Genomic DNA, 24308 nt, shown 5'->3' on the forward strand with positions numbered 1-24308 from the left:
ATTCTAAAGCTCAGGTCGGCCCTGAACCACCCCTGGCTAAAGTGGATAAAAAACAAGGTCATCAGGTGTCAGCAGAGCTGTTCCACCGTAGAAACCAGCTTGGCAATTCTAGGAATGGACAAAGTTCTGTGATTTGAAGTGCAGTACACGGGCAAGTGGAAACCAGCGAGGTTGGAGAAGCAGTCAGGAATCAAATCATTTCAGGTTTCTTTGCCACGGCAGGGGACGTGAACTTTACTTGAAGTGTGACAGATATCAAGGTAAGTTCAGCAATTTTAACAAATCTGCCCTTCTGCATGGGGGAATGTCAATGATGTGTGAAGCTACACGCTTGTAGGGGCAGGGCGTGGAATCTCTTAACCTTCTCAATTTTGAAGCGAACTTAAACCTGCACTAACTAAAACCTCACAAAAAGGGTGGTTAGAAACAAAGTTATACCCATCAAATAAACACACCATGAAGAAAGTGACAGAATGATACTGTAACAGTATGAACAAAGGGGTAGCATATTTTAGTGTACATTTCCAGAAATTCACAAGCAACTCTGAAGAATGGATTAAAAGGTACAAGGATGGTGAGGGCCAGTGAGGAAGCAAATGCACACAGCACAGGCCAAGACAGGGAGGTGGCCGGACACGGGCTGATGTGATTCTCTTTTGGGAAACAGAACCAGAAATATTAACTAAATTAGATTGAGAGGGTGTGTAAAAAAGAAAGAGAAGAATCAAGGATGATTTACAGGCAGTTTTCTGGATTGAGAAATTAGGTGAAAAACTTGGGAGAGATTCAAGGTTCCTGAGTAGACATAGGGAGTAAGATCCAAAACCCAAGTAGGAGTATTTGCCTTTGAAAGGAGAAAAGTTGCTACACCCATGAAATCCAAAGAAAAGAAAATGATAGTTTGTATTTTCTCAATAATGTATATAAAGAGCTGAATGTTGAAGAGGTAAATATTAAAGTTGAGCTACAACATATGGAAAAAGGTAGTGAAAGAATTATCTTAAAGTTGTAAAGGGAACTTATTACAGAAACAGTAAAATTGCTCCTTGGTACTGAGAACCCACTTGCAATGTGCAAACAGGAACGGAAAAACCTGTCTGATGTTCTCCAGCAAAACTGAGCTGCTTGGGAACAAGAGGTATGAAGAAGACAGATAACTGAGCACTACTCAGTTTGAGTTTTGAAAGAGGAATCCTATGTAGCTCGGGGCAGGCGTTTCAGGGCGGATGCAGGGAGGCAACTATTAAATGGGAACCTCAACAAAACAAGCTGAAAACAGGAGATCGGTGGTGCACAATGAAAGAATGAGGTCAAAGTGTGGAACTTCAGCAATGGAGGGTGATGGGAGATAGTGAACCCAGAACAGAAAGGCCCATCAAGTTTATAGGATTTCAGGAGCTGATAAGGATCTGGGTGTGACCACAGATAGGCCTCTGATGTGACAGAGAAAAAGACCAGGAAAGGTAAAGCTCACAGTGTTAGATTTGTTATCCACAAGGCTTCTGGAATCAGTGACATGATTGAAATAGAAGAGAAGAAAACTAAGCCAAGAGCTGAAGTCGAGGAATGGGCAGAAGGTTCCTCTGGGAGGTAAGATAATAAGGAAATGGAGACAATGATAGAAGAACTTAAAAGAACTGAGAAAGAGTAGTCAAAGAGGACATCTTTCTGTCTCCCATTCTGGTAGGTGGCGCAAGGGATACAGGAGTAGAAAAAGCTTCTATTTAAGGTGAACAGAGTCCTAAAGAGATGCCTATGACGGTGAGGCAAAGAAGTGACTAAGATATTATGAAAGAGACCATCAACCTCAGAGTTACCTGCTCTGAGCTTAGAAAAGTACCATTAGCCCACATGCATGGAAGTTCGGCTTGTTGGCATACTATGGCAAGCAGGCCAAGGCCAGCCTGTGGCCTACTCTGTGTATGGCCATGAAATAAGAACGATCTTTACATCTGTAATGGGTGGTAAAACACACACAAATATGCAACAGAAATTTCATCTGGGCTGCGATGACTAGAATATTTACTATCTTGGCTCTTTACAAAAAAAAACTTTACCAGTCCCCAATTTGCACAGAACTGCCAACAAAGTGAGCTGCTTTTACTCTGTTCCATGGCCATGGCCTATAGAAGCTATCTTACAAAAACATACTACTGACAGGAAAACAATCTATATAAGGCAGCAAAAGCTATCACTGCAGAAAAAACATGTTCTACAGAAAATGATTAAGGATACTACTTAAAAGCATTATTCTCTTAGGCTACTCTGGTCCAGCCAGGAGTAATCTGACTGTTACTGCCACATTATTATTATATAAAATGATATATAATAAAATATGATTATGAACTACATTATCCTAAATGGTAAAGTCAAGTCATCCATTCAACAAGTATCTACCTATTCTGGTTCCAAGCAGTGTGTTTTGTTGTCTCTTTTGCTTTATGGTATAGGGAAAACCAGGGACAAATGTCTGAGGGGGAGGATGATCTGCCATATTCAGAAGTTATTTTTCTAACAGTATGCCTTTTTAAATATCAGACAGGATAAAACAGTTTCTATTCTCTTTACTGTAATTTAAAATTTAGTTTTAATAGCCATTTTGACTCAAAAAAAGGACACATTCCACTGACTAAAGAGACAGACACTTCTGTAACCATAAACCCATACTTTTATGGAGAGTACTAAAGAAAAGCAAATCAGCATCAGTTAAAACACTGAAAATGAAATAATCAGAACTTTAAGAAGTAAAATTATGAAAATAAATTTTATCTTTAATTTTCAATAAAAAACTATTAACATTTTAAATAAATTATTAATAAGGCTTAGTTGATATTTAGTTAACTTCTTTCAGCATTAACATATATTTATTTTCTTGAAAATTCGCAAATACATTTACATTGTATCCTTTAGAAAACAGCCTAAAAGATAACTGCATTTAACAAGTTCTATGAAGAACACTCTAACACACCCATGTCTTTCATGATACTTTAAATACCAAATTATGTCATTTAGCCTCTTAGAAGAATAAGTAACACAAATAAATAACAATTGCAATAACTGATTCTCTAATCATTAGTTGTTTCCACAATTAAAATCTATCATCTTTCATGAGAAAACAAAGTAATACAGTTAACCTGAAATTATTTATCCCCTTTATCAAAAGATAACAGATTAAGTGTGGGAGGCCAACATCATGGAAATAATCACCATTTTTTTACTTTATCGTTTAACACTGGCTTAAAGATAATAAAAATAATCTATCATTTTCCTTGTATATTTCCTAAATATACAATATGTATATTGTATACAAGGAAATATGTATCACATTTCCTTGTCTATTTCCCAAAAATACAATCTATCATTTTCTTTATTTTACTAGGAAAGAAAGATGGTGTGATGTTCAAGAGGAAGATTAGTGAAACACTATTAACTGAAACCAATTTTGCTACCATCATTGCTCAAGAAGTATCCATAGGACCCTTTCAGCAAACATGCTGCTATAGAAGCCCCAGAATGTGAGATCAGGGGATCCAAGGTAAACATGAGGGAAAAGATGAAAACATTTTTGTCATTATTCGTATCACTCCCACTGCTCATGAAATTTGATTAAATGGATCTTAGATTGTGCTTTTATCTCACTATATCTATTTTAGCAACTTAATGTAAATAAAAAGCAACATTCATTTCTAACTGATAATCATAACACTGTTTTTGAAACTGCAAATGGGATTCTCATGATGAAAGAAAGAAGCTACACAGCGAATTCTTGTATCTACAGTTACTAAACATAATCAGGTCAAATATAACTTGAGGCTCTCATCTTATTTACTTTTACTTCAAACAAAGGACAATTAGGCCACTGCTGTCATCTCCTCATCTGAATCACTTGATTCATCTTTTAGTTCCAGTTCCCCTAAATCTGTATCTACAGCCGTAACAGTTTTCTTCTTGCACTTCTTGGGGACCGCATCATTAGCACAAATTTTTCTCATTTTAATGTTTGGCAATTTCTTCAGATCGAAATCCCATTCCCTAAATAAATAAAAGAGACAGTATTTAGAGAGGGTGGCTGGGGTGCAAGATGGTGAAGCAGTCAATATTTAAAACTCTGAAAGCAGCAGAACAAAGCTTATAAATTCATTACAGATTCAAATGCCCTACAAACAAACACTATATGCTTTAGGAAAAAAAAGTCCCAAGAAGTAAGGCTTGCTTTGTCCACACATATTGCATCTTCTCATTAACCTACAACAATAACTGCACAGAGATTCCCACATATCCCAAACTTCCAAGTTAATACAGGAGTATTAGGCAGAATTGACAAGGAGGCTCTATGCCATTATTTATTCTCCCCAACCTGAACACTCCAGCGGGCCATACAGTATCAAGAACCTCAAAAGCAGTAACTGTGTAATACCCACAAATCTCCAATGTACAGTCGGAAATTATTTTTCTTTTCACAATTGGCAGGAAGTCACAGTTTTAGTAACCAAAAACATGTTATTGTTACAAAAGAAATTATCTTTCCACCTCTGAACTAACTAGTTCTTGACAACTTAACCTTTTCTCTGGTATCACTTCCCAAGAACCATCTTTTCTAAAAGAGGGTGCTACGAACAGTCTAGGGATAGAACTCTGAGCCACTGAGCCTGTTGCTGTTAGTTTACCTTTTAAAAAAAATACAAACTGGGGAAGAAGAGTGAGACCAAGTTCTTTTAAGTATTATATTAAGGTATTTAAAAGCACCATGTCACTATCATTTTAGTGTACATCAGGTGTTTCAAATAAACACAAATTAGGAAAAGTATTACTTTGATAAAAGAGAAGTTCAGGTTAAAATAAACCACTGATTTTTTTTTAGCTCTAATGTCTAAGTTCAAAAGGGAAGAAAATTTATGTCTCACGTATTTCACATGCAGCCTCAAGGAATTATAGAGAGAAACAGACTTACCTAAAAGTTCTCAGATTACCAGCATTTATAATGTCTGGAATCTCTGGGGAAGAAAATAATTCATATCCATTAAGCAGTGTTCATTAAATCACAACATTTTATAGTTTCCTTGTTTATTATCTCAGATGCAATGAATAAGTGACAGCAAGAAAATCCAAAGCCAAAACAAAATCTCGAAGCACTGCTATAATGCTATATGAAAAGTAAGTTTTACAAGGATAAAGGGCTTAGTTTAAGAGGTGATTGAAGAGAAATGCTATTAAATAATAAATTCTAGCACAGAATCTGTAAATAAAATAAACCTATTACTGAGATAAACCCTGTCCTTTCAATCTATGAAAGGCACCTGGCAATTTCTAATGATCAATCCCATGAAATAATATGCTAGATATTTAAATATATTTTCTTGGTGAAAAGTACATTTTCTTTTTTAAAAGATTTTATTTATTTGAGAGAGAGAGAGAGAGAGTGAGTGAGAGAGAACATGAGAGGGGAGAAGGTCAGAGGGAGAAGCAGACTCCCCAAAGAGCTGGGAGCCCGATGTGGGACTCGATCCCGGGACTCCAGGATCATGACCCGAGCCGAATGCAGTCGCTTATACAACTGAGCCACCCAGGCACCCGAAAAGTACGATTTTTTTTCAAGCATATACTTCACTTTGGCAAGGCAGAGTTTATCTGAGAAGTATTCTTTACTATTTTTAAAAATCACATTTTTCAAAATGTGAAAAAAAAAATTTAAACTATAATCAGTAGATGCTCAAAGCAACTCAATAAAACTTAAACCATCTTTAATAAAAAAAAAAAAAAAAAAACTAGGTATTTAACAGTTCCTCACCATGATTATGAAGCTTACCATAAAACAACATGCATGATCATAGTTATCAGTAAAACACAAAAGGCATGTATAAAGAACTGGAACATGGCCAATGCAGTAAAATAGTAATTAAAATCCAGAATTGTAACTGTCCCTCAGAACAACGTACTGCTTAAAATATAACCTATGAGAAATTATACTAGTTACCAAGCATGCTTAGATATAACCTTAAGAAAAAAATGTACTGGCAACAGGCCTCTGGGGGAGAGGACAATAGATGTCCTTGAGGCTGAGCAGCTGGGGATGCCCAGCTCGCTCAGGGTGCAACGCCGCCTGCTCCATTTTTCCGTTATTTCCCCTTGCCTAGAAAGCATCAGCAGTCAGTCAGACAATCCTTTAGTTTGGGCTTGCTCACTATAGGTCATGTACTATGTGACCAGACATATTTTGCCTTTCTTCTTATGTATCTGCAAGACTCATGGTCAATGTGTAATCTACTCTACCTTTTTTGTTGGTTGTTACCGACTTTCTAATAAATATGAGACTGAGGAGTTGTTTGGGGTAGTTGGTTTCTACTGTCACCCCCTGCTCTCATTCTCTTGCAGCTGACTTGTTTGTACCTCATTTTTCTCCCGTGTGCCGTCAGGAGGTGGCACAGAATCAACAAATGAAAAAGATAAAATAAAAAGGCTTAACACAGCTATATGCTGATTATGCCAACAGTTTCAGAAAATATGAGTATGAGGGGGTCCAGTGTTTAAAAGGTGTAAATTAAACACCATTTTTTAAAAAAGAAATCCTAATAAAATGAGTCAGAAGTAGTTATACCACAATGGGGTGAGGAAGGGGAGGTGTCAGAATCCAGTTTTCTCCAAACCTGCAGAATTCAGTAACAATTTGCCTATGTTAACAGACCTATGTTAATTGTCAGAGACCACAACCCTTTCACCAGACACACTCCCTGACTCTGAAAGAAACACTGTGACACAGCTGAAGAACGCTGGATAGGAGTTTCTGTGCTGGCTAGCTCAATCACCAGTAAGTACCTGCTCGACCTTGGCCATGTTCTGTTAATTCATCTGCCTGCCACGTAGTGAACAGACTCTAGGAGGAAAGAGCAGTAGCACAGAGACCAACTGGGAGGCTCTTACAATGTACAATATCAAACAATGGTGGCTTGGATTAGGGAGGTGGTAGTGGTAGCAGTTTAAGTTACCAGATGCAAAATACATTTTACCAATGAGCTGGATGGAGTGTGAAAGTGACTACAAGTTTCCAGCCTAAGAAACAGGGCAGATGGTGACGCTGCTGTATGACATACAGATCGTGTGGGAGTAAGTTTTAGGAGAAAAGCTGGACTTTGCTTTGGGAAATGTCAGGTCTGAGATGCCTAGCAGACATTCAAGTAGAGATTTTGATAAACCCCAGTTTGATAATGTAAGTCTGGATTTCTAGAGACACATTAGGGTCAACAGATACAAATTTCAAATTCTCACCATTTAAGTCGGCATTTACAACCACAGACTGAGTGAAATGAACTAGGAATTGGTACACGTAGAAAATAAGAAATAGTCCAAGGATGGGGACCTTGGCCAATACTTAGTTTGTGAAGATGAGGAGTCAACTAAAGAAACTGAACTAGAAAGAAAACTACGAAAGGGCTAGGTATTCTTTACCAAATGAAAAGTGTGATAAGAAAATGAAGTCATCAGGGTGCCTGGGTGGCTCAGTGGGTTAAAGCCTCTGCCTTCGGCTCAGGTCATGATCCCAGGAAGCTCCTCTTCGGACTCTCTGCTCAGCAGGAAGCCTGCTTCCCTCTCTTTCTCTGCCTGCCTCTCTGCCTACTTGTGATCTGTCAAATAAATAAAATCTTTAAATTAAAAAAAAAAGAAAAGAAAATGAAGTCATCATCTGTATCAAATGCCACAGAAAAGCTGACCGAGAATCAATGCCCAGTATAGCAACTGTTCGCCTTAGCAACGTAGAGGTCATCAGTGACCACTACTTGTTGGGCGATGGAGACAACAGCTAATTAAAGTGGGTTCCAGAGAAAACACAACAGGAGATGGGGGAGGTATGAACATAAACAAATTTTACGTTCTTACAAGGTAACTACCCAGTGAAAGGGACACAGACAGTAGTGCTTGAAGCTCTTCCCAAACTTCCTGTATTAGGTTGTGTCAAGCACTTTGATAAATGAAACCTCGTGTAACTTTTAAACAACTGGGGATGTAGGTATACATTTATTTATTTATTTCAATTTTTAAATTGAAGAAAACAAAACCTGGTGGAGCGGGGAGGTTTAAATAACTTGTCCTGTTATACAGTAAGCTCTAAGGGTTTAAATCACATCTACCTAATACTACAGCTCTTTTCCGTTATTTTTTTCAGTGAAGAAGTTCACTTCTTAGAAATGATGAAGAGAAACTGCCAACTACTTCAGGGTTTCTAGTGTTACTACTATAGTGTAAGTGGCTGACACCAAGCTTCTGATGGTCTAGACATCCATATCAAAGACACCCTTCTCAAATAAAAATATTGCCAGCTCTATAACACACTACCAGCAAACTAGATAAGAAACCAGGCCACGCTGACCCATTAAAGTCCCCTTTTAGAAAGTCCTAGTAACCTAGTAAATCGCCACTCAAGTGACCCCACTTTTCCCTTCTCATGCTCTAACTCCCAGTTATGTTTTTAATTCACCAATAAAGAATGAACCTGTGAAACTCCAGGCACCTTACCTTCACACTCTGATAAAGGTAGAGCCCCCAGGTCCACACACACTCTTCCTCTCCACCCTCAACTTCCCTGTGTGGCCCTAGGCGTGCTATGGACCCTCCAGGCCTTTTGAGTAAAGAAGCTTGGGTTTTGTTTTGTTGTTTTCTTCAAATTCCCCTGATGGTTGTTATTAGGCACATCCTGCAATCATAACCACCACAAGGGCTGCACCAGCCAGAAAAGTGGCTCTGGTTGGGGAAATACCTATGGGGGCTCAACTCATGTATTAACGGCCCAGGTGAATGCCTCAGGTATTTCTAGCTGACAGAATCGCTATCAAAAGGCTGGGACCAACACAACAGTTACTTACAGGATATTTCCTTTACGGTCCTATACTTCAGTGTTGTTAATATCAGAATTTAAAAACCCAATTTGCTACTAAATATTTCATTTGTACTGTACTTATCAAGCAAATCCACATACTATAAATGCTGTAACATGGGCCTGAAACGGAATGTGAATGAAGTAATGTTCAGGGCCATGGCAAACTTGAGAATATATGATGAAGTCTAAAAGGGAAAGCTGTTACTCCACTGAAGCAGATTATGTTACCAGACCATTTGACTTTTTTTTAAAAGCCAGAAATCTACATGTTTCATGTGAAATTGCTAGATTTTCCTAGACTGACAATTAACAAGCCAATCAAATACCATTTGCAGGCCATGTTGCCTCTGGGTCCTCACCTGTTTGTGGGTTTTGCAAGCCTTAACTACCCTAAGTGCTTTTTCTTAAGATAATGTTGGTAAACTAACAACTTGTATTTAAGAATGGTAAGAAATGCTTCAATGCTAAGAATCAGTGTTCGATTTCTAGTTCTTAAAGAATGACAACAACAAGGATAGCTTGGTCCTTCAAAAATTAGAAAGATAAGAAGGGCACAGCACCTACCCTAAAGAAACATAGCTGTAGTTAGAGATGGGCAAGTGGTAACTCCACAATAAAGCAAATCAGGAATGTGCCAGAGGGAGATGAAAATTTTATTGTCAAGGTAGAAAGATATGACGTCATTATCACAAGTGACAGTTCTGAGAATGTAAGAAAAAAAATTAATAAATTTGACATACAAAAGAAAGGAAATCAAAAAGAAATTCAATCTAAACTAAATAAATAGAATAAATAAAATGAAACCTTTGAAAAGAATTACAAATCTGATATGGCTATGAATTTAGAAAGAAAAAAAGAAAATCACAGAGAACACACCAAGGCCATATCCTTCATACTGTTGTCGCTCACGCTCCATTGTCTGCTTGATGACTGTCTCCCGGGAATAGTGCCGCCTTCCCTGCCTGTCTTTGATGCTGTTATGTAATTCAATCTGTTCTAGTTCACTGCTGAATCGATTTAAATACCTGAGAAATAAGAATGCAATTTGAGTTACAGGTCTATACATTTGGCTTATATTACTTCATTTAAAACAAACCCCAGCCTGCACCTATCCTTGAAATTTTTGTATACTTCTAAGTTCATGTCCTCAGACTTCAGACTGTCCCTGGATAACCTGTGTCCAAAATTTCAGCAACCAGATCACTGCCTGCTATTCAATATCTCCTGAATTCCAGATCCTCATATTCAACTACCTCCTGGAACTCTCCATTTGGATGTCCCATGGAAGCTGAACCCCTCAAAAGTGAACTTGTGCCCACCACTGTCCCCATCCCTCCCCCACCAAACCTGTTCCATCTCTTTGGCTCTCTACGTCAGCAAATAGTACAACCATCTCCCCATTTGCCCAAGTCAACAACGTTCATGTCCTCCTTGACTCCACTTTCTCCCTTTTATGCCATACCTAAGTTTTCACTAATGATTTAGATTTTCTATCTTCTTAATATTTCTGGAATCTTCATTTCTTTTCACCATACTGCTAAAAAACATGCATATGCCAGCATCATCTCTTGCCCAGATTGCTCCATCAGCCTTCCAACAGTGTCCTGGTCAAAGCCATGTACCCTCAGGCCATCACCATTCTCGCTACTGTGACATTTCTAAGGTTTAAATATGATCATCTCAGGTACCTACTATAAAAAGCCTATGGCTCCCAACATCCTCTGAAAAGGCCCAAACTCTTACAGTGATACTTGAGGTCCTTGGTGAACTGTACTTGTCACAATGCCCTCCTTGAACCTATTATTTTGATGATATTTAATGTCTGGCAGATCACTAAATATGTCACTCTTAACTCTGAAGCTGTTCTCTCTGCCTAAAGGCTCTTCAAGAACTAACTTACCTCAATCTGCTAACCTTTACTCTTCAGAAGTCATTTTAGATAATATTTCCATAAGAAGCCTTTCCTGATCCTAAGAAACTGGGTTAAGTAACACTCTGAGGCTCAGAAATATTATAAACCTACTAGAGTGGCTAAACCAGGATGTGAATCTAAAACCTTTTTGATAACAAAGCCCATTTACTCCTCTATAAATCCAGAACAGCAATCTGTCACTTGAAGAACCAGGTTAGAGAATTCCCTTTTCTGACCCTTTGCTCATAACGAGCCCAGTGTTTACCTTTCAATTAATTCACAAGCATCTTTCTTTGAATATCCTACTTTTTGGGGATCAAGATGACTTTGAAACCACTGCAGTTTTTCACCTATAAATACCAAGTACAAAGATAGGTTAACACCATAAATCGTCACTTAAGCAATGAGTATTCATTGTACTTTCCAACATCAATGTGTTTAAAATAATATCGAAATTTATGTCAATGTTAAATATAAAGGCTTGCATGGGCTCAAAGCTAATTAAACCAGTCTGTCAGAAAGCAAACTGTCACATTTTAATTTGGGAGACAGGGGTGGGAGAGATGCCTTTTAGTATATATTTGTTATCCAATAAGGATGTATTATCCAATAAGGATTATCCAATTATCCAATAAGGATGTGTAGAAAAAAAGAAAGAAAGAAGACTTAACAGAACATGAAGTTCTAAGTATTTAAAAATCAGGCTATATATTAAGAGCTTTATAATCCTACAAGGATATAACATTATTATTCCTATTCACACATAAGAAAGGTTAAGTGGCCTGTCCAGGGCTTCAAATTAGTAAATATATTAACGATGCAATATCTGTCAGATACTGTGCAAAGAGTAAATCTGACCATCAGGGTCACTTTCAGTTAGATTTCTCAAATATTACAGATCAAGAAATTGCCCTACCTTAGATATGGATGACCTACTTAGAAATACTATTCTATTATCTGCGAAAGCATAAGAGATCAGTGCTCATGAAAAGCCGAAGACTAAACAAAACAAAAAACAACAACAAAAAAAACCAAAGCCTAAGAGTCACTATTTTTTTTTTTTAGGAGATTTTATTTATTTATTTGAGAGCGAGCGAGCAAGAGAGAACGCACCCAGGGAGAGGGAGAAGCAGACTTCCCCTTCCCGCTGAGCAGAAAGCCTGACATGGAGCTCGATCCCAGGACCCTGAGATCAAGACCTGAGCTGAAGGCAGATGCTTAATGGACTGAGCCACCCAGGCACCCCCTAAGAGTCCCTATTTTGAAATCAGGCTTGTAAGTAAAAATTTACTAACAATACTGCCCCTCCTGCCCCCCAAAAATAATTGTGACACTGAGATACAGACTGAGGATGCATGTATCCGCATCACTAAATTTCTGTTTCCAAAATACTTAGGCCATAATCCTTCCTAATTCTAATGGTTAGAGAGCTAGAATTAAACTTCAGAGATAGATAAATAGATAGAAAGACAAATATAGGTAGGTAAATATAAACTAGTTTCTGAAAAACAGCTAGATATTATTAACACTTTCTAAGAGTTAATGATTGATTTTACTTTAATTAAGTTTAGTAAAGAAAATTCCCTAAAAGAATCAAAAGAAAAATAGGCACAGAACAGAACTTCACTACAATTTAGTCAGAGTGTCAAATGAGTAAATCTGCTTACCAATAATGTTGAGACGCAGTGCCTTTTCATTCTTCAATCTTGAAAGAAAAGGTGCATATGTTAGAAAATTTCCAAAAAAAATTTTTAAATCTATCAAAAACAAAACAAAACAAAAACTGCCCACAAAACTCTAATTCAAGGATCACTCTTTTCTACATATGAAATTAATTTTGTTAGTGCAGAAACACTGAACACCATGCTTTTCTTCTAAGTAACTGGAACAAAATGTTACTAGAAACTTTTCTTTGGGTCTTCAGTGACTAATGACTAAAAGACACCTATAGAACAAATCAGTTTTGAAAACACAAAAAAGTTTGATTGGATTGTTCAGGTGGGTAATAGTTGTGCACAAAAGAGTAATGAATACCTTCTAGAAGATGGAGGGCAGCCACCAAGACCAAAATACCCTAGTATCACCTTTTAAACTTCAATAGGAACAAAACAGCATGTTTACTTTTCATAATTGAAAGAATGATAATAAGGAAAAATAACTCATTTATTCTCAGAAAACAGTCTAGGTAATACATGATTCCTATTGTTGGCATTCTAAATATTAATTCAGAAGACACCTTTGGACAGATAGTTTTTGCTGCACTTTATGCTACTCACTAGATACAGCAATGAACAAAAAAATCTACTGTCCCTGACTAACAAAGCAGATAAGATTTACCCTCCCACTTTAACCAACTAGAAAACTGGAGAAATAAAATGAAGCCCTTTTTAATAAAAAATTTCAGGTACAGAATGGGGAAAGATATTCACAATACAAATAACTAACAGAAGACTTGCATTCAGATTATACAAACACTTCTTACAACTTAAGAAGACAACCTAATCCCAAAATGGGCAAAAGATTTTAACAGATTTTTCACCATATCAAAGACATAGAAATAATTAGTAAGTGCATATAAAGATACGTGAATATCATTAGTTATCAAAATGCAAAAATTAAATCAAACTAAGATACTATCATACAACCACTAGAATTTAAAAACTGATAATACAGCAAGTTTGAGAGGATATGGAGAGAATGTAACTCTCATACACTGGTGGTGAAAATATTAAATGATACTATCACTTTGGATAAAGCAATTTTTTACATACTTAAACGTGACACCTATCATATGACCAGCAATTCTTATAAACTTAATTTCATATAAACTCAATTTTCTTATGTGTTTTAACATACAATCACCGTATGACCCAGCAATTCCAGTTCTAGGAACTGAAAAATGAAAACAAGTGTCCAAATACTGTACGTGAACATTCATGGCAGCTTTATTCATAATAGCAGAGGCTGAAAAATTTCTTCTTAAATGGCCAGAGAAACGTGGTCAGTCTCTATCACAACTACGGATTTCTGCCATCATAGCCTAAAAGCAGCCACACACAATACAAAAGGAATGGGCACAGCTAGCTGCTTTCCACTAAAACTTTCTAATAGAAATCGGGGCTGGACTCTTTAGTTTGCAGATCCCAATAACAGCCCAGTACTGTAAATAATCCAAATGAACATCATAGGTAAATGAATAAGCAAAGTACAGATCCATACAATTGAATACTACTCAGTAATAAGAAAGACAACTAATATGTGAAATACATGAATATGGGTAAATTTCATAAACATTATGCTAAGAAGCTGGCACAAAAAATTACATATAATCACTTCATTTATATAAAACATTAGGAAAGACGATTCAGAACACCTACAAACCCAACAGGAGATCAAAGAGAAGAGCAGCAATTCTAGAAACAGGAAATTGACCACTTTCTAAAAGGTAGAACATGTGGAGAAGTCAATCTGAAGCAAAGGGAAGAAAGACTGCGGGGGCAGGGGCCAGCTTCCGGGCAAGCGGTGGAGCAATAGAGCACAAAATTCGAACATTTAAAAGTATGCTCCACTGAGGGACATCACTCCAGAGGCGAAGTGGGGATGGAGCCCTTTGGGAGACAATACAGTCTCAGGTACTGCAGGGTCACAGAAGGATCAGGGATGACTGTAGCAGAGTTTGCAGGTATCAGAGCGGGAAAGCTGGCTACAGAGTTGGAGCCAAGGAGTGAGCTCTCAGCTTGGGGTTACCTTAAACTATGATCCCAGGCACAATCAGGCCACTGCTCTTTGAGCAGGGACCCCACAACTGGCAGATCTGGGGAAACCCGCCTTCCTTCTCTGGAGGCAGGAATCTGCTAGGTTTGGAGATTCCAAATGGGGCTATGTGTCAGAAAGGGAGAAGCTCAGTCACAGGCTGGGTGAGCTTGGAGCGGGGCTGGAAGCCAGGGAGACAGGAGTGATTGAGTGCTTTTTTCCAAGGGTGCACTGAGGAGGGGGCCCCACCTCTCCACTCTTCCGGGCCAGAGATTTCGGCCTTGGGCAAAGATATTTGAGAATCACTATAATAGGCCCCTCCCCCAGAAGATCTCCTTTCTGGAGAAATAAAAGAACTAAAATCTAACCAAGCTGAAAGATCAGCAAGAACATCCAGCCAAGACCAAGCTCACTGATCAAGGAGAACAGCGGAATTCCAGAAGAGGGGAAAGCAAAGCATGGAGTTCATGGCTTTCTCCCCATGATTCTTTAGTCTTGCAAAGTTAAATAATTTTTAAAATTTTTTTCTTATTCTAATTATTTTTACTTTTCCTCTTTCCACGTTTTTTAACTAGTTCAACACTACCTTCCTTAAAAAACTTTTTAAACCTTCATTATTATAGTCATATTTTATCCTTCATTGTATCTAACTTTATTTTTTAAAGATTTTTTATTTATTATTTATTTGACAGAGAGAGATCACAAGTAGACAGAGAGGCAGGCAGGCGGGGGGAGAGAGAGAGAGAGAGAGAGAGAGGGAAGCAGGCTCCCTGTCGAGCAGAGAGCCCGATGCGGGACTCGATCCCAGGACCTTGAGATCATGACCTGAGCTGAAGGCAACGGCTTAACCCACTGAGCCACCCAGGCGCCCTCTAACTTTATTTTTTGAATACATATAGGGTATTTTCTTCTAAAAAATTTTTGGGATACAATTTCTTTTAATAGATCAAAATATACCCTAAATCTAGCACAGGGTTTTGTTCGAGTCTCCAGCCTGAGCAAATTCCCTCCACTTTCTTTTTCCAACTAACTTACCTTATCAATTCTTTTTTTAGAATTTTTCTAAAATTTTCATCCTTACAGTCATATTTTATCCCTTCATCGTGTTTACCCTTATTTTCGTACATATATAAGTTTTTTCTTTCTTTAAAATTTTGGATGGTAGTTTTTTCCAGGGGACCAAAATACACCCAAAATCAAATGGGTAACTCTGTTCTATTCACCAGTCTAAAACATGTATTATTTCTTAAACTTCTTTTTACCTTCTTTCTTCTCCCCCTACTTTAGGGTCTCTTCTGATTTGCTTAATGTACATTTTTCTGGGGTCTTTGCCACCCTTTTAGTATTTTATTCTCTTGTTCATATATTCTTATCTGGATAAAATAAGGCGGAAAAACTCACCACAAAAAAAAGAACAAGAGGCAGTACCAAAGGCTAGTGACCTCATCAATATGGACATTGGTAAAATGTCAGATCTACAGTTCAGAATGATGATTCTCAAGGTGCTAGCTGGGCTTGAAAAAGGCATAGAAGATATTAGAGAAATGCTGTCTAGAGAAATAAAAGCCCTTTCTGGAGAAAGAAAAGAACTAAAATCTAACCAAGCTGAAATCAAAAAAGCTGTTAATAAGGTGCAGTCAAAAATGAAGACTCTTACTGCTAGGATAAATGAGGCAGAAGAGAGAATTGGTGATATAAAAGACCAAATGATGGAGAATAAAGAAGCTGAGCCAAAGAGAGACAAACAACTACTGGACCACAAGCGGAGAATTCGAGAGATAAGTGATACCATAAGATGAAAAAATATTAGAATAATTGGGATTCCAGAAGAAGAAGAAAGAGAGAGGGGGGCAGAAGGTATATTGGAGGGAATTATTGTAGAGAATTTCCCCAGTATGGCAAAGGGAACAAGCATCAACATCCAGGAGGCACAGAGAACCCGCCTCAGAATCAATAAAAATAGGTCCACACCCCATCATCTAAGAGTAAAACTTACAAGTCTTAGTGACAAAGAGAAAATCCTGAAGGCAGCCTGGGACAAGAAGTCTGTAACATACAATGGTAAAAATGTTAGATTGGCAGCATACTATTCCACAGAGACCTCGTAGGCCAGAAAGAACTGGCATGATATATTCAGAGCACGAGATGAGAAAAACATGCAGCCAAGAATACTATATCCAGCTAAGCTATCATTGAAAATAGAAGGAGAGATAAAAAGCTTACAGGACAAACAAAAAGTAAAAGAATTTGTACACACCAAACCAGCCCTACAGGAAATATTGAAAGGGGTCTTCTAAGCAAAGAGAGAGCCTTAAAGTAGTAGACCCGAAAGGAACAGAGACAATACACAGAAACAGTCGCCTCACAGGCAATACAATTGGCACTAAATTCATATCTTTCAATAGTTACCCTGAATGTAAATGGGCTAAATGCCCCAATCAAAAGACACAGGGTATCAGAATGGATAAAGAAACAAAACCCATCAATATGCTGTCTATAAGAAACTCATTTTAGACTCAAAGACAACTCCAGATTTAAAGGGGGTGGAAAATAATTTACTATGCTAATGGACATCAAAAGAAAGCTGGGGTGGCAATCTTTTTATCAGATCAATTAGATTTTAAGCCAAAGACTAAGAGATGAAGAAGGACACTATATCATACTCAAAGGGTCTGTCCAACAAGAAGATCGAACAATTTTAAATATATATGCCCCTAACGTGGGAGCAGCCAACTATATAAACCAATTAACAACAAAATCAAAGAAACACATCAACAATTATACAATAATGGTAAGGGACTTTAACACCTCCCTCACTGAAATAGATCATCCAAGCAAAAGATCAACAAGGAAATAAAGGCTTTATATGACACACTGAACCAGATGGACATCACAGATATATTCAAAGCATTCCATCCCAAAGCAACAGAATACACATTCTTCTCTAGTGCACATGGAACATTCTCCAGAACAGATCACATCCTGGGTCACAAATCAGGTCTCAACCAGTACCAAAAGATTGGGATCATTCCCTGCATTTATTCAGACCACAATGCTCTGAAGCTAGAACTCAATCACAAGAGGAAAGTTGGAAAGAAGTCAAACATATGGAGGCTAAAGAACATCCTACTAAAGAATGAATGGATCAACCAGGAAATTAAAGAAGAATTGAAAAAAATTCACGGAAACAAACAATAATGAAAACACAACTGTTCAAAATCTATGGGACACACAAAGGCAGTCCTGAGAGGAAAATGTATAGCGATACAAGCCTTTCTCAAGAAACAAGAACAGTCTCAAATACACAACCTAACCCTACATCTAAAGGAGCTGAAGAATAGCAAAGAAAGCCTAAACCCAGTAGAAGAAGAGAAATAATAAAGATCAGAGCAGAAATCAATGAAACAGAAACCAAACAAACAAACAAAAGCAGTAGAACTAATCAACAAAACTAGGAGCTGATTCTTTGAAAGAATTAATAAGACTGACAAATCCCCGGCCACACTTACCAAAAAAGAAAAGAGAAAGGACCCAAATAAATAAAATCATGAATGAAAGAGGGGAGATCACAACCAACACAAAAAAATACAAACAATTATAGAACATATTATGAGCAACAATACGCTAGCAAATTTGACAATCTGGAAGAAATGGATGCATTCCTAGAGACATATAAACTACCACAACTGAACCAGGAAGAAATAGAAAACCTGAACAGACCCATAACCAGTAAGGAGATTGAAACAGTCATCAACAATCTCCCAAAAAACAAGAGCCCAGGGACAGATGGCTTCCCAGGGGAGTTCTACCAAACATTTAAAGAAGAATTAATACCTAGTCTCCTGAAACTTTTCCAAAAAACAGAAATGGCAGGAAACCTTCCAAACTCATGTTATGAGGTCCCCATGACCTTGATCCCAAAATGAGACAAAGACCCCATCAAAAAAGAGAATTACAGACCAATATTCTTGATGAGCACAGATGTGAAAATTCCCACCAAAATACTACCGAATAGGATTCAACAGTACATTAAAAGGATTATTCACCATGACCAAGTGGGATTTATTCCAGGGTTGCAAGGTTGGTTCAACATCCGCAAATCAATGTGATACAATACATTAATAAAAGAACGAACAAGAACCATATGATACTCTCCATAGATGCTGAAAAAGCATTTGCCAAAGTACAGCATCCTTTCTTGATCAAAACTCTTCAACATGCAGGGATAGAGGGTACATACATCAATAACATCAAAGCCATCTATGAAAAAAACCCACAGCGAATATCATTCTCAATGGAGAAAAACCGAGAGCTTTTCCACTAAGGTCAGGAACATGGCAGGGATGTCCATTATCACCAATGCTTTTCAACATAATAGTGGAAGTCCTAGCCTCAGTAATCAGACAACAAAAAGATTAAAGGCATCCAAATTGGCCAAGAAGAGTCAAACTCTCACTCTTTGCAGATGATATGATACTTTACGTGGAAAACCCAAAGACTCTACTCCAAATCTGCCAGAATTTGTATAGGAATTCAGTAAAGTGTCAGGGTATAAAATCAATACACAGAAATCAGTTGCATTTCTATACACCAATAACAAGATAGAAGAAAGAGAAATTAAGGAGTCAGTCCCACTTACAATTGCACTCAAAACCGTAAGATACTTAGGAATAAACCTAACCAAAGAGGCAAAGAATCTGTACTCAGAAAAATATAAAGTACTCATGAAAGAAATTGAGGAAGACACAAAGAAATGGAAAAATGTTCCATGCTCATGGATCAGAAGAACAAATATTGTGAAAATGTCTATGCTACCTAAAGCAATCTACACGTTTAATGTAATCCCTATCAAAATACCATCAATTTTTTTCAAAGAAATGGAACGAATAATCCTAAAATTTATATGGAACCAGAAAAGACCTTACATAGCCAGAGTGATGTTAAAAAAGAAAGCCAAGGGACGCCTGGGTGGCTGGTTGGTTAAGCGGCTGCCTTTGGCTCAGGTCATGATCCCAGTGTCCTGGGATCGAGTCCCACATTGGGCTCCTTGCTCAGCAGGGAACCTGCTTCTCCCTCTGCCTCTGCCTGCCTCTCTGTCTGCCTGTGCTCGCTCGCTCTCTCTCCCTCTGTCCCTGACAAATAAATAAATAAAATCTTTAAAAAAAAAAAAAAAAGAAAGCCAAAGTTGGTGGCATCACAATTCCAGACTTCGAGCTCTATTACAAAGCTATCATCATCAAGACAATATGGTACTGGCACAAAAACAGACACATAGACCAATGGAACAGAATAGAGAACCCAGAAATGGACCCTCAACTCGATGGTCAACTAATCTTTGACAAAGCAGGAAAGAATGTCCAATGGAAAAAGACAGTGTCTTCAACAAATGGTGTTGGGAAAATTGGACAGCCACATGCAGAAAAATGAAACTGGACGATTTCCTTAAACCACATACAAAAATAGATTCAAAATGGATGAAAGACCTCAATGTGAGAAAGGAATCCATCAAAATCCTTGAGGAGAACTCAGGCAGCAACCTCTTTGACTTCAGCTGCAGCAATTCCTTCCTAGAAACATCGCCAAAGGCAAGGGAACAAGGGTAAAAATGAACTACTAGGACTTCATCAAGATCAAAAGCTTTTGCACAGCGAAGGAAACAGTCAACAAAACCAAAAGACAACTGACAGAATGGGAGAAGAGATTCGGAAATGAAATATCAGATAATAAGGGCTAGTCTCCGAAATCTATAATGAACTTATCAAACTCAACACCCAAAGAACAAATTAATCCAATCAGGAAATGGGCAGAGGACATGAACAGACATTTCTGCAAAGACATCCAGAATGGTCAAAAGCAGGGAAGTAATAACCTTGTCAACAGACAAAGCAAAATTCATGAAAATGATACATAAATTACTTGAAGTTTGAAAATTACTGTTTTAAAGTGATCTATCATCCTAATTAACCTTTACGGGGAAAAAAAAAAAGTTTGACTATACTATTATAGAACTTGTCTATTTTCTTCCAGAAAACTTCTAGCCAAATCACTGTAGAACAGCTAACCTTTACTAAATATGCCTTTATATTATTATATATATATATTATATATATAACACTATATATTATATTTATATATATATTATGTATTATATATATAATTATATATTATATAATTAATATATAACAATGAACGAGCTGGTTTCAATCAGTTAGTAGAGAAATATATCTACCATTTATTTATTAAAATGGAAGTCTATTTTAAAATAGCTAACATGATGATTTTTGCCTTTGTAACTTCATTTTAAGTAATTCTTTGTCACTCCAGCAGCTACTGGGAACTCTCACAGGCCAAAGATGGAGGGGAGAATAGGCAAACACTAAGGGACAGGAAGAAGAAAAGAAAGGGCATTATATACACATTTTGTATTCCTAAGAAGAAAATTTTGCTATGAATTCTTCACATCAAGAACACAAACTAACTTCCACAATGGCGTAAGGACCTATGAAAATCCACTTTTCCACAGAAACAGAGAATACTAACAAAATTTGTCAAAATCAACTTTTCCAGAAGTATGAAAATTAAACAAAGCCTTGCAAGAATCTGAGGAGCATTCTCAAGAAAAACAGCCCAATCTCTGTAAGAACAACAAACCTGTGAATGTGCCTAATCCATGACCCCTTCATCAACTCCACAACAGTGCTGAAAACCAATGGACTAGCAACTCTCAGCAGTTGTAAAAGCCATCTTCCTAACGGCCACTAGAGACATCAAATTTGGAGTTCCCCAAAACCTTCACACCCAGAGAATTGCTACCATTTGACCTGACAGGCGGCATGCTGAGAAGCTTGAAGTTACTTTGTCCTTAGATAATCTGACTCAGACAGAGCTCTCTGTAGGAAGAGCTCTATCCCCAAGTTTTTTCTTGAAAATAATCAGCAGCAATTAACTAACATAGCAGCTGCCTCAGTGATATTACCAGCTGGGGGCTAACAAAAGGTGGACTAAAACATTTTAAAGGAAAACTGGGAAAGGGAATGTGCACGGTGGACTTCAAAGCAAGCCCCAATACACTCCTGGGAATCTAGAATGCCATATGTACATTAATGACTATGTTCATGCTAAGGAGAGACCTGAACAGGCCCTATTCTCTCACCTCTGGCTAACCTTGAGGCTCTATGCAAACAAGAAATGAAGTCTAAGTAAACTGCATCCTGGTGTGTCAAAGCCATGCTCAACAGATTCAAAGAGTCCCTCAGCAAAGGCCAAGAGACTTATTAGCTAAAGGCATTTAAAGAACTCTCTGTTCCAACATTAGCTGACCACCAACTGAGCAAAAACATCAATGGCCACACACAACAAATAGACTTTACAAAATCAGTCTAGGAAAGTCATGAAGCAAACAACACAAGAGCAAACCTAATTGGGTATAGGGGCTGGAGATGTCTATTTAACAGAGTTGTCACACTGTAATATTGAAAATGTCCAGTTTTCAACCAAAAATTATGAGACATACAACAAAAAAGGAAAGGTGTGGCCCATATTCGGGGATTAAAAATAGCAGTCAACAAAAACCTCCTAAGGAAGCCCAGACAGTTGGACCTATTTGAGAAGGACTTGAATTCAGCTATAATAAACATATACAAAGAATTAAAGAAAACTGTATCTAAAAATTTCAAGGAAATTATGAGAACAATGTTACACCAAACAGATAATATCAATAAAGAGAAAGAAATTACAATGATGAGTCAAGTAGAAATTCTGGAGGTGAAAGATGTAACAACAAGAATGAAAAATTTACTAGAAAGATTCAACAGCAGTTTTTTGCTGGCAGAAAAAAGAACCCATAAATATAACAGCAAATTAGCTGAAATTATCCAATCTGAGCAACAAAAAGTGGAAAGGAAAGAAAGATAAATGAAGAGTCTCAGAGACCCATGGGACACTACTAAGAACACCAGCATATATGTATAATGGGAGTCACAGAAGGAAAGGAAAAGACAGAATAGATAGATATTTGGAAAAATAATGGCTAAAAACTTCCCAATTTGAAGAGAAACATTGAGCTACACACACAAGAAGCTTAACAAACTCCATGTAGGATGAAATCCATGTAGGATAAACTCAGAGATCCACACCTACTAGACGTACCTCTCAAATTATTCAAAGACAAAGAACAACTTTACAGTGTCAGAAGTGACTCACTGCATTCAGTAAGATAAACAGCTGAATTCTCCTTAGAAACCACACAGGCCAGAAGGCTGAGGGATGACATATTTAAAGTGCTGAACAGAAAGACTGAAAAAAGAATTCTATATGCAAGAATTCTATATTCTAAAGTTTCCTTCAAAAATAAAGGCGAAATGAAGGCATTCTCAGATAAAACTTAGCAAATCTCTGACTTTCAGGCCTACCTTATAAGAAATAATAAAGGGAGTCCTACAGGCTAAAATGAAAGTACAGTGAATAGCAATTTGAACCCACATGAAGAAATAAGGGGCACCAGTAAAAAAAAAAAAAAATTTATATACAGGTAAATATAAAATACAGTATAAATGTATTTTTGTGTATATTCTCATAAGACAACTATATAAAAACAATCACTGTAAAACTGTTTGTGGGATTGTAACGTATAAGGATGTAATTTCTTAACAATAATAGTACAAAGGAGGGAGAATGGAGCCACAAGAAAGGAAATTTTTGGTATACTATTGAAATTTACTTGAAATTAATCTGAAATAAGATTGTTTTAATATTTAGTTGTAATTTTCAGAGCAACAACTAAGAAAATAACAAAAAATATAGTGATCTCTACTTTACTAAATGATTTCCAAATTACTAAATCAGATTACTAGATCAATTCTCAGCTCTCATGTTAATCAAGAGCTAATGACATAGCTTGATCACCACCTTCTCTTTGAAACACAATCTTCTTTCTCCTCTTTCTCAGTCTCACTTGTTAGATCCTTTTTCCAGCCTCTAAACGATGGAGGCCTCTGGGATCAATCCTTGGCTCCTTTCTCTTTTCTAGCTACATTTACTCATTAGATGATCTTCTCTAGTCTCATCACTTACCATCCCATCTAGAAACTGATGACTCCCAAATCTGGGTTGCATCCCTAATCAATCCTCTGAACACCAGATCCAACACATCCAACTTCCCATTTTGTATCTCCTTCTATATATCTAATAGACAACTAAGTACTTTAACCTATATGTCCAACATATATCTACATAGCTCCTGATCTCACATCTTTTAGCTCTCTGCTCCAACATGAACTTCTCCAGGTAAGCTACACATGACTATTCTATATAGAATAGAACCCTTCCATCACTTTCTATCCCATAATTCTTTTTCCTTTTTCTTCATTATGTTCATCACAACCTATTGAAGTGTATGTTTCTGCTTTAGGTAAGCGCTAGAAGAGCTGTATCCTTGTTCACTGTTTTATCTTCAGCGCAGCAAACATACTTAACATTCCTTAAGGGGAGAAGGGAATACTGATGAAAAATAAATGTATTAACGGGCTTTACACCAATGCAATACAAATGATAAAAAGATACTTACTTTTCCTTTTTTTCTTGTTTGTGGGCCTCTCTTGTAATTTGAGCTGCTCTTCTACTATATGGATGGATGACTTTTTTTTCCCGTCCTACAATTTTTCCCTTTAGGGCTTTAGGCTAAAATTAGGAAGACACAAGACATACACAGTCAGATATATAAGTGGTATCTGTTAAAAAATTTCTTTAGAAATAAATTTAAAAAACAGTAGTGTA

The 24308-nt window shown here is 37.2% G+C and overlaps 1 protein-coding gene and 1 long non-coding RNA gene across 3 annotated transcripts in view; one reads left to right on the top strand and one right to left on the bottom strand.

The window, feature by feature from the left end:
• Positions 1-120: 120 nt before the first annotated feature.
• On the top strand, positions 121-8815 carry LOC125093078 (uncharacterized). The gene is made up of 3 exons (XR_007125145.1): positions 121-260; positions 6720-6805; positions 8159-8815. It is a non-coding gene; the product is annotated as an uncharacterized LOC125093078 (long non-coding RNA).
• The window catches only part of TMA16 (translation machinery associated 16 homolog), a 32270-nt gene continuing 10796 nt past the window's right edge, over positions 2835-24308 (bottom strand). For both annotated transcript variants that reach the window (XM_047717757.1, XM_047717756.1), the window contains exons 2-7: positions 24100-24212; positions 12449-12486; positions 11047-11131; positions 9746-9894; positions 4952-4994; positions 2835-4032 (exon numbers count right to left, since the gene is read on the bottom strand). In XM_047717757.1, the coding sequence (XP_047573713.1) occupies positions 3852-4032; positions 4952-4994; positions 9746-9894; positions 11047-11131; positions 12449-12486; positions 24100-24212 (609 nt within the window). In that variant the 3' untranslated portion in view covers positions 2835-3851. The remainder of the gene's footprint in view (positions 4033-4951; positions 4995-9745; positions 9895-11046; positions 11132-12448; positions 12487-24099; positions 24213-24308) is intronic.

Source organism: Lutra lutra, chromosome 2, assembly GCF_902655055.1.
Source record: "Lutra lutra chromosome 2, mLutLut1.2, whole genome shotgun sequence".
Classification (NCBI taxonomy): domain Eukaryota; kingdom Metazoa; phylum Chordata; class Mammalia; order Carnivora; family Mustelidae; genus Lutra; species Lutra lutra.